This window comes from Eublepharis macularius, chromosome 5 (assembly GCF_028583425.1).
Source record: "Eublepharis macularius isolate TG4126 chromosome 5, MPM_Emac_v1.0, whole genome shotgun sequence".
NCBI lineage: Eukaryota > Metazoa > Chordata > Lepidosauria > Squamata > Eublepharidae > Eublepharis > Eublepharis macularius.
The window spans coordinates 102,976,152-102,987,689 of record NC_072794.1 but is presented as its reverse complement, the minus strand read 5'-3'; the positions used below and the strand labels follow the sequence as shown (position 1 = coordinate 102,987,689).

Below are 11,538 nucleotides of genomic sequence, written 5' to 3'. Positions count from 1 at the left end.
ACTTGATATGAGACATTATCAGCTTACCTAGTATCTACATGCACACTATGTAAGGTACACTTTGATTAAAATAAGTGCTCATCTGTAGTCTGTTTGCTTTGCAAGTAGTGCAATGAGATTTATTGTCTTTCCAATGAAAGTTCAGCTCACATCAACATTTCAGAAATGGAGACTCACTTCCATTGAAAGCCATTGCTTGGGATGTGGGGGAATGAGCTTTCTGTCTGAGTCTTATCCCATTATGATTTCACATCTGCAAGCTTCGTTTTATTTTGACAAGTTACCATTGTAAGAGGCTTGTGGTTGGCCTGCAGTTTGAATCCATATTTCTTAAATACAGCCTCATCCATTGAACTACACTGGTTCTCAGGCCTTTGTAGGATGTACCTTATGTCTTCTTTCAGTGTATATCAAGTGACTCTTGAAAGCTAAAATGAAACTTGAAAAATGTTAAGTTATTTTTCAAAACACAACACCGTCGCCATGCTTTTTATGTGCATTTCTTTATTTTTGGATTTTCTACAGTTAGTTGAAGCTGTATAAGTGATTCTCTGCAGTAATATTGATACAAAGAGAATCTTGTCTACAGTAACATCAGATGTATTTACAAATGGTCAAGAACAAATACAGCCCTAAATAGCAGAGTGAGAATCCTGACATAACCACTTCCACATATCATTTTTCTCTATTTCCTATGTGCGTGGAGATGTTCTCTAACCCTATGTCCATGGTTTTCTTTTGCATATTGCTGTGAACTCTTGAATCGGGTTAGTGAGGCGAGTGGAGCAATAGTCTCCACAGCAAACAGGTAAAGCATTGAGCTGGGATCAGTACTGCTGAGCTCTCTGGGTTGAGTGGTTGTGGAGAAAGTAAATCACTGGGGTCACAGAATCCTCTAATGTGTGTGGGTAGAGTTGGAGACTAAAGCAAACAAACTATTTACTTAAGGCTGTGGAGACAAATTGCACCAGTTTCAGAGAACTGCAAATAACATATTCAGTGCAAGTTTGAAAAACACCTTCTAATCTTCAGGGCTTATTTATAAACTAGTAGGTTCATGCTATATCATTATTGTGGGGATAATAATGACATACTTTGTAAACCGCTCTGAGTGGATGTTAAGTCATCCTGAAGGGCGGTATATAAATCGAATGTTATTTATTATTATTGAAATTATGTTTGACTTGAATTTTTCAACCCTTTATGATCACACTCAGCAGAACCTTTGTTCAGACCGTTTATAGATTAGGAACTGAATAGTTCTATCAAAGAATCCACAAAAGCATTGGTTCTGTCATTCCCACAGACATACTTTTTTTGATGTGGTTGCATAAGCACAGGAAGGTCCAGTGTCACGTGCTTGATTCTTTGTTTGCAGACAAGATTGTGTTGTCTGTCTTGCAAATAGTGGTTTGAGGGCTTACAGACTGCTACCAAAGAATACAGTTAGGATATGGGAAGTTTTTAGCTTTGTTTCTTCATACCTTGTTGGTGCTATGCCATTTGTGTCATGGATGGGTTGTAGAAAAGTATGGACTCTTTCTGTTTTTAGTGACTTGTTTACTCCGTTGGCTCTGCTTAGCAGAACAGTGAAGCTAACTGGAAGTTTTTCCTAATTGAAGACAACAGGAAAAAGGTATTTTGAGGAAAGAACTCAAATTACATTCTGATTCCAAAACAAGCAATGGGGATTCCACCTGTTTAAGAGTTGCAATAATATCTCTCAACTAGAGATGTGTAAAACTTTCAAAGTTCATTAACTAGTACTAGTCTGATTGTAAGGGTTTTGAGTGCAGAAAGTTTCAAGTGGATAGCAATTCAGCAGCTTCCCACATAATCTAGTATCAGGTTAATTTGTGACCTGTAGGCGCTGCTTGCCTGCACAATCTTACACTGCTCTCTAATTTTCTTCACATTTTCAAATCTTTCTGTGATGGTAGAGAAACCTAAGCATGAATTATTCTATCAATGCTGAGGCAAAGCAAAATAATTTTTTAACAAATCATTTGTAAAACCATGATACAAACTACAAAGCCAAATAGTTGTAAAGTATGAAAAATCTTAAGTTTCTGTCAAATTTGTGTCTATATATGTATTCTGATGTATATTAGTACTACCCCTAGCTATCACAGATATAACCCAGTTCTATTAGCTGATGATTTTGTTTTGTAATACTAAGATTCCAGTGAAGTCTGCCTGGGAATTGGGAAACTTGCTTTGGAATTCAGGATTAAGTTCATACTCCATTTCAGAAACATTTGCCAAGCTCTTGCACTAACAAAGTTTTTAATAATAAAATTAGTCTGAAGTTTAATCAAATTTACTGCACTCTCGGGGTACTGAGACTTTTGAAACGAGTGAACCTTTACAAGAGCCGTAAGAGTAATATTTGTAAGCATGGGATACTGCAGTAAGCACAAGTGCATGATCAATTGCAAGTGTATCTGTTTAAAATGTAGCAGCCTTAAGTGTATCCCACTTAGCAAATGGCTTCAGAAATTTTTTCCCCGTGGGAAGTTGATACAACATATAACTTAAACCTTTTATTGTCTCTTACAATGGAAATTACCTGTTTAAAAAGCTGAAGTCTTAGAAGAGACCACAGTCCTTGAGATTCTCTTTGATGATGACATCCGTCACTGCATCAAATACAAATTTGACGTTCTGTGTGTCTGTGGCACAGGTCATATGACTGTAGATTTCTTTCACATCTTTTCTCATGTTCAGGTCAAGGAACTGATGCTTGATGTAGTTTCCTGCATCATCATATGTATTGGGACCTATTCACAGAAGGAAAACGAGGAAAGATAAAAATGTTACTGAAATACATATTTTATTTGAAACCACATGTGTTTGTCTATGCCAGGGATGGCCAAACTTGCTTAATGTAAGAGCCACATAGAATAAATGTCAGATGTTTGAGAGCCACAAGACATGATGCATTGACTTCAGAAGAGGAGGTAGGTTTGGGGGAGTGTCCTGAAAGTGACATCACAGGAAGAGGTGGGGTTTTGGTGCAGTATGCTGGAAGTGACATCATTGGAAGGGGTGGCGCTGGGGAAGAGCCATCACCTGACCTTTGACTTGGAAGTGACATCCCATCCTTGCTAGACTTCATCTCTAAAGTCCTCAGATATTTTCTGAGTCAGACCTGGCAATCCCAACATTTTTATTGAAAATATGAAAGGCATGGAAAGACAAGGAAAGGGAAGGAGGGAAAGACATGGAAAGGGAGGGAGAGAACTAAAAATGTTTGGCCCGGCAACACTCGGAGACCTCTGGGAGCCGCACAATATGTCTAGAAGAGCCACATGTGGATCCTGAGCCACAGTTTGGCCACCCCAGGTCTATGCCATGGTAAATAAATACCTAGACCTGAGCTCTTTAGTAAATAAGAGTATCATATAAAATAAACCAGAGCTGCAAGGACTTACGGAGAACATCTCATTTTCCTCTTCCCCACTATTTCTTCGGTCTTCCCTGAAGCCACTATAACCTCTCTCCTTTTTCTGTTTCCTTCTCTCCTTCCCACCAACCAATCAACCTTTATTCCCCCACCCCTATCTACAGCTTTCCCACCTTCCCTTCCCTTAGCAGTCTCTCCTTAGGGAAAGACTGGGTGAGTTGTGTGGTGCCAGCCAGGCAGCTGGGCCCAACTGCATGGTAGGGAAGCTGCAAGTACTTGTGAGGAGCACCTTACTACATCCTAGCCCCCACACTTTTCCCCTCCTCCTGGCAGCCCCCATGTTCTCAGCTTTCCCTGCTTCCCTCTCTCCTTCATGCCTGCCCACCAACCAACCATTTATCTATCTCCTCCATCTTTGGCTATATTTATTCATTTATGCCCCACTTTTCTCCCCACTGGGGAACCCAAATAGCTCACATCATTCTTGTCTTCTCAATTTTATCATAACAGTCATGAGGTTAGGCTGAGTGCATATGACTAGCGCAAAGTCACCCAGTGAGCTTCCCCAGAAGAGTGGAGATTTGAACCTGGACATCCCAGATCGTAATCTAACTACTGCACCACACCAGCCTTTGGGGGGGGTTACTGCTGTTGAAAGGTAGCAAAGAACTGGGCATTGGTAAGTCATGTAGTTGCAAGTTGCCTGGCATTGCTGCCAAGCCTAGCCCCAATGCATCCTCTCTCAAAGACCAAAATCCGCCCCCCCCCCAGCTTTTTAATGACTTAAACCCAATCTTGAAGGCTGGCAATACAGTTGTAGGTGCCTAGCAACAAGCCACTGATGGCATTTGTTTCTTAAAGCTTCAGGCACTGCTTTTATCATTTGGAGGGGGGCGGGTTAAACCCCCAATGTATTTTTTCTTAAATTTCAGGTTTTTCTGCAAACTTGGGGGCTTTTCCAGGTTTGTAGAAGGATATGCCTTACGTGTCTCAAGATTTAAGTATCCCCATTGAAAATTAAGTATATTGATTGTAACAATTTCAAATGCCAGCATGGTATAGCAGTTAGAGTGTCAGACTAGGATCTGGGAGACCCAGGTTCAAATCTCTACTCTGCCATGGAAGCTTGCTTGGGTTAGTCACACACAGTTGAACCAACCTCGCAGGGTTGTTTTGGGATGAGGCATAAAAGTAAATAAACAGTATAGTCTTTATACCCAAAACAAAACCTTGTTTTAGAAGTAATTGGGTGGTGACATAAGAATTTAAACTGAGTAACTTTTGAAAATAAAACTTTAAATGTTTAAGACACACATGATATGCTTTTACCTATTATGCTGGCTTAGGTGCAGCATTCGATTTTAAAATCAAAAGACTATGTCCCTAAAAGGTACATACGCTTGGAGTTTTGTTTCAAATTCCTGGGTGGGATTTAATACATCATTTCCATGGAAGCAAGAACTTGCATCTGTGGAGTGTAACTCCCCTTGGCTCCCCCTTCTTCTGGCGACCTGAAATGACCCCCTCCCCAAATTTTGCACCTGGGGGAGAAAGGATGGGTTGCTGAATTCTGAGGAAAAATAGACCTGTTTCTGAGTAACAGGAAAAAAAGATGATAACTTAAGAACTATTTGATAAAAAAGTATTTAGATCGCTCAAACATTTTCTGATAAGATAATTTGGAAGTAAATAGGGGAGCATTTCCGATCTGCTTGAGGTCTTTTTAAAGTAATCAATTTCATGCAGTTAACAGGAATTTTGTCAGTGAGCCCCTGAAATTCAAGTTCAGATTTAGTATAGCAAGCTTTGAATCAATTGGGCTGAGCTAACTTTCCAATCAGGAATGGGCTATTAGTAATTGTAGCAAGGATGGTAGAGCATTGGATTCATGAAGTGATAATCTGAACCTGATAGCATGATACCATGCTATTGACATCTGAGGGAGTCCCAAGTTCTAGCCACACCACAGCCGAAGGTACACTGGAAGGAAGAGAGAGGATCTTATGAAAGAAAGTTTGCTGGAACTTGTCAAGAGGATCCAGTAGTCCGTTGACTCAGATTGGAGCAGCATAGAGCAATTTGGGACTTTCCTCTGACAATTTATATGAGAATTCCAAGATAAATCATAATATAATACTGAGATATTTAAACTGTCTAACTTCTTCAATACTTTCTTCAATATTTTCTCCATAAATTTACAAATGTCTTCACTTGGAGTATCTCAAGATCTTGTTTTGGCAAAGTTAATTGTCAACAGCTCTCAAGCGCAAAAGACACAGAAGTCGTTCACGCGTTTCTTCAAGCCAATTGGTGTTTGGTTGAGGGGAATTAAATCATCAACATATAGAAGCATTGGTAGAGGATGATTTGCTAAATAGTATTATTTTGCAAATATAAGTTTATATACAAGTTGAATAACATGGAGCTAGGACACATCCTTGCCGCACATCTTTTTAAATTCTTTTTGATTTGTATTGATCTCAGGATATGAATTCATATTAAAAGTTTTTAATTGCAGAACATTCCCAGTATGTAAGTTCTTAATCAGGGCCAATAGCCGCTGAGTAACAGAGGTTGAATCCAACTTTTCCCATAAACGAGTATGGGATAGTGAATCAGAAGCTGCTTGAAGGTCGAGAGAGGCTGCGAATATAGTCTCTCCATTAATTGATGTACTTATTAACAAGGGCAGATAAAATCAGACAATGTTGTATACATTTACAGTCTTTCAGAAAGCCAAACTGCTCTTGTTGAATTATGTTGTATTTCTTCTGTTCTTTTTATTTATTCATTAAAAGGGCAGCATATATTTTTTTTCAATACAGGAAGTAGGCTAATTGGCCAATAATTCAGAGCATCCGTTCTTATCCCCTTCTTATAAATAGGGGTTATTAATGCCACTTTACAGGGAAAAACCTGTTTCTCACACACTTTCCTACCACTCAATGGTGGTTATAGATGTAGAAGATTCAGTGAGTATATGAAAAAACATGTTATGTATGAGGGTGTTCACCAATGTATATGCGATCAAGTCTAATGAATAGAAGGGGTGTAGCAGTGCTGCCAGAAGAGTGGTTTCACCTTCTTTCCCTTCTAGCAGCCTCCTGCCCTACATAGCTGTTCATCCAAGTTGGCTCTCCTAGGAATAATCTTTTGAGGGTTAAAAGGGCATTCTGTTGGTGGTTTATTGGCTAAAACCAGTTTTTTCCCCTACACCACTGTACATTAATATAAGGGGAAAGTTATGTGAAGTTCCTGGCTCTAATACTTTTGGCTTCCATGAAAAGGAAGAATTTTTTGATCAACTCACCGTCATAGTCTGGGAAACAAATCTTGAGGTGTACTTTCTTGATCTTTTGCTCAAAGAGGTCCTTCTTGTTCAGGAAGAGAATAATAGAGGTGGCAGCAAAGAACTTGTGATTGCATATGCTGTTGAATAGATGCAGAGATTCATGCATGCGGTTCTAGAAAAGAGAGACCACATGCTTTTGAAAAGTCAACTCAAAAGATTTAGTTCATCATATGGAACAAAACGGGGAAGACTGCAGAGATAGGTATGGTGCAAGCCCCCCCCCCCGCAAGTGCCCGCCCTGTGGTGGTATCACTCAGGTGCAGCTCACAGCCATGTGGGATCATCTTGCAGAAGAGGAACTTCTATGCAGCTGGGGGTATATCTAAAGGGAGTCTCAGGTATCTTTTGAGACTCAGGTGTGTTTTGAGTGGGTATTGGCACACTTGACTAAACCATCACTTTAAACAACTGACTATTTAAACATCCCTGTGAAGTCAGTCAGGCTGAGGGAGGATAATGCCAAAGGTCACTCAGTAAGTTTTATGGCAAGTGGTGATTTGAACCTGGGTCTCTTTGGTACTAGTGCAACTAACATGCTTGAAAGCTTTCCTAAAAGGTGGAAGGAGTCAATGGGAGGGGGGATAAGAAATTCATAGTAACAGCAAAGATAAAAGAGTAACTCTTTAATGCAAATTGGTAATCTAGTAGCCAATATGCAGAAGGACAAATCTAGATGGAGACCAGCAGCAGCTATGATCAGGGTTCTAACGATCGGGGTGCAGGAGTGGGAATCAGAGCTGGTGGCAGGGATGGGGCAGGAAAAATGGGTTATCCTCCCACATGGATCACCGACTTATAAAACAAATATCTCATCTGAACAAGACTTGGTATAGTTGCTATTTATGACCCACGCAGTCTTTTAGTTTAAGCAGGACCTGTACAAATCCCCTGAGAAGGATAGCTCAAGCAAGCCTGATCTCAGAAACTAAGCCGAGTCAGCCATGGTTACTTATTGGATGTGAGACCTCCAAGGAAGACCAGGGTCATTACACAGAGGCAGGCAATGTCAAACCACCTCTGTTAGCCTCTTTGAAAATCCCAGCTATGACTTGACATCACTCTCCACCACCATCACAGTGTGTCATTACTGTAGGTTTGATCAAAAAATGGTCTAGCACAAATTAAAGACACTTCTGTTTGCAGAGGGCAGGGCTCCACTATTTCCTTGGGTTTCCGATTCAAGCCACATCACCCTGATGTACGAGGTAGAAATGTAAGGCTAAAAAAGACAGGAACACACGCTGAGTCTTACTGAGAAAGCTGGACTATAAATGCTGTAAAATAAACTGAAATGTTTTTGTGGCTCTCCTTTTGTTCTTATTTTGCAACTTGAGCAAATATTTACCTGAACAATTTGGCTGTATTGTTGATTGGCCTTCTGCCTTTCCCTACTTTGGCAGTCTAATTACAATGGCTCTTGATTGTAAACAAATAGCCTCACATTCTTGAAGCTGCTTGCTATTTCTGACCCAAGCGGTCTTTTAGTTTCTGTAAAAATACCCTAGGAAAGTTTTAATGCTTTGCTCAGGGTCAAACAGCAAAGCTTGCAACTAAATCTACAGCTGTCTCAAATCTAGGCCTACCATCATCCCACTATTGTATTAACCATATTTTAATTCCTGTGATGCTATTGCATAAATAAAAGAAAATCTTTGTTCTGCAAGGTTTTCTGTCTCCTATTTCCTATCATGTAAAGAGTTTGATGGCATATTCTGCTTATTTCCTCCCCTATAATCATCCCTTTCAATGAAAAAGAGAACCACAAGTTGCATTTGAGTGGAATCTCCCAAGTACTTTCCACATTTCCTCTCCAGCAAGTATGCAATTTTTTCTTTTACACTCAGATGACATTTGCTTTTATTTGGCTATGAGAAAGCAGCTAATAGTTTTCAGCCAAATCATCTCCCCCTTTCTCTGCCCTCTCATTTTGTCACTGTTGAAACAGAGGCTGCAATCAGGTGAGGGAGGGTTTCAGCTAGCCACTTAAAATATTCTGTACAGTTAGCTATGCTGTGGTGACCCCCGCCCCTTCAATTTCTAATGGACTTAATCCTCTATGAATCTGTATAATCCACTATTAAAGTCATCAATGCTCATAACTATCACTGTGGAAGGGAATCTGCAGCTTTCCTCCTACAAACAGCTGCTTAGTAGCAACTTGCTTTGAAATCTCTCTTGAGAACAGGTCATCTAGACCAGTATTGCTTTAGAGCATTGGGCTGTGTATTCAAGTTTTTAAAAATTTTATTCCTTCATGTATAGGAAAGCTAAAATTTCCCTTTAAAGAATCTCATCCAAGGGTATGAGGCATCACATCATGCAGCAGCGGAGAAGTGTTCCCCACCCACACTTCCCTTTGTAATCAGCCTATATCTCTTTTTAAAGAGAAAGAGCTGACTATTAGCATGGCATCTTAGAGACCAATTAGATTTCCTGGGTATGAGCTTTTGACGAAGGGAGCTTTGACTCTTGTAAGCTCACACTCTTGAAATCTAGTTGGTCTGTAAAGTGCTACTGGACCCAGATCATACTTTTCTATTACAGAACAACATGGCTACCCACCTGAAAACTACCTCACCCTATATACCCCAGAGGGCACTTTGCTCAGCAGGGAAACATCTTCTGGAGATCCACGGCCTCAAGGAGATCTGTCTTGCTTTGACCAGGGCCTGGGCCTTCTCAACCCTGGCCCCAACCTGGTGGAACTCTCTTTCTGAGACAACTTGGGCCCAGCGGGATCTTTTAGCATTCCGCCAGGCCTGTAAGAGATGTTCCGCCAGGCTTTTGGTGGCTGAAGTGGGCGGGGCCTCCTCTCGGCCTTCTACTGAGGGGGTGGGGGAAGACCCCCCCCTCCTGTTTTTTTAGCTCATTGCTATGTGCTAGCCTCCGTAGATCCAGTGATCTTGCAGGACTGTGAAATCCACTATCTGTTTAAATTTTGCTGCCAGTTTTAAATTGCTTTTAGCTATATGTTATTTATTGTATATTGTATTGTGTTTTAATCGGGCTGTGATCTGTTCTAAGCCTGCATTGTGGGGAGAGTAGACTATGTCAAATAAATAAATAAATAAATAAATAAATCTTTATTTTAAAGAAATTCAGCAATGTATTTCCCACTCAAGCCTGCAGGAAGTGTTTGGCAAAAGCAGGGATAGAATTCTGCTTATTATGCCATTGTTTTTAAGAGTTCTATTGATTTTGATGTCATTTTTGATGTAGACTGATATAATTCCCCCCTATCCTTACATGCATGTGGAGGATTGGGATTAATTTGGTTCTTATATGTTGCTGTGCTTTGCAAAATCATCCTAGATCCAAATTTGAAATGCTTGCAGAGTGACTTGTGTTTTCAGACCAGGGTTAAGCCAATGTCAAGTAAGTACTGTTTTGCTTCCTGGGTTTACATCAGAACAGCACAAACAAACCACAGAGTGTACACGCTTTATTTCCCTCTCCTGCCACATCAGAGCACACCTACAAGGAGCCTGTGTGAGATTCAGGTTTTAACTCATCAATGTTTATGGGGAGGGAATGATGTGGGTGATATATCTGTCTCTGTGATGGGTCCCAGCTTTATTCCTACTGAGTTTTAGTTTGGGAATTTGTTTAAGGGCAGGGAATGGATAGAGGCAGACACAATTGGCAGTGGGGCAATAATTGATCCCATAGAATTTGAACTAAAACCATACCACTTCATCGTCTTCTACCAACACCATGTCATAAGCACTGAGAGCCCCACAGAAAATGATGCAGGTCACCCCTTCAAAGCAGTGGATCCATTTCTTGCGCTCTGATCTCTGCCCACCCACATCAAACATCCTGCAGAAGGAAAAACATTATTTGTGGTATTTGTTTAGTACTATCCAACTTATACAACAGAGTGACAGCATGATTCCTTGGTGGCTTTGTTTAAGTGAACAGGTAGATTTGAAATCTAAACCAGCTGCATATCCATCGTGACTGTTTAAAGACACATTGTGCAACTTTTTGAATAAGAGCATGAAGATTATGGCACCAAATGTGAAACTCACATTGGTGGATTATGTGTGTTGTAAATTGGCCAAAACAACTGGCATAGTTCTAGTTAGCTAGAGGGCAAGGGGTCTAGCATGGAGGAACTTTGCTCACCTGAAGTTGAGATCTTTGACGGAGAATTTTGTCTCTATGATACCTGTGGTCTTAACTCGTGATCGCAGTACATCTTGTTCAGTGGGGAGGTAATTGGCAGCTGTGATCCTGTCCAGTTCATTCAAGTAGCTGAAGAAGAAAATAAAGCAGTTTGCCATATCTGCAGCACATCTTAGGATGCTCTGTAATGAGTTGCTAATCCTCCCAACAACTCTGCAAGGTAGTAATTCTCAATTTATAGGGAGGGAGCTCAGAGTGTAAATTGTGCCCAAAGTCACAGTGCAATCCTCAGAACACTTTCCTGGCTGTAAGCCCTGATTCTGAGTAGACCTATTTGGGACAGTTCTGTCTGTCTTATAGCTAAAATAGGATTTGAACCCAGACTTCCCTGGTCCAAGCCATTGAACCACTTTGGCTGAATATAATACCTCGCTAAAGAAACTTAGAGCTAAGTAGCTGGAAATATTGGTTGCTGTACAGCTGTGCAGAGAACGACGAGAGCAGCTGGAAATGGGATCATTGCCCTGCAAAAACTGTAATAACGGGGGTGGGGGGTGGGATGTGGCATGAATCATAATCAACTCTTTGCTCATTCACTGCAGGCATTTGCAAATGACTCTGCTTTTTCTGTAACTGGCCAGATGAAACCTCA

General features: G+C 40.6%; 1 protein-coding gene across 3 annotated transcripts in view; it reads right to left on the bottom strand.

The window, feature by feature from the left end:
• Nucleotides 1-368: 368 nt before the first annotated feature.
• GNAT2 (G protein subunit alpha transducin 2) overlaps nt 369-11,538 on the bottom strand; it is a 49,443-nt gene continuing 38,273 nt past the window's right edge. For 2 of the 3 annotated variants that reach the window (XM_054979332.1, XM_054979330.1), the window contains exons 5-9: nt 10,887-11,015; nt 10,448-10,577; nt 6,717-6,870; nt 2,570-2,780; nt 369-1,612 (exon numbers count right to left, since the gene is read on the bottom strand). In XM_054979332.1, the coding sequence (XP_054835307.1) occupies nt 2,590-2,780; nt 6,717-6,870; nt 10,448-10,577; nt 10,887-11,015 (604 nt within the window). In that variant the 3' untranslated portion in view covers nt 369-1,612; nt 2,570-2,589. Of the gene's footprint in view, nt 1,613-2,530; nt 2,781-6,716; nt 6,871-10,447; nt 10,578-10,886; nt 11,016-11,538 lie in introns of those variants that run through there. The other variant, XM_054979331.1, reaches the window with a different exon arrangement.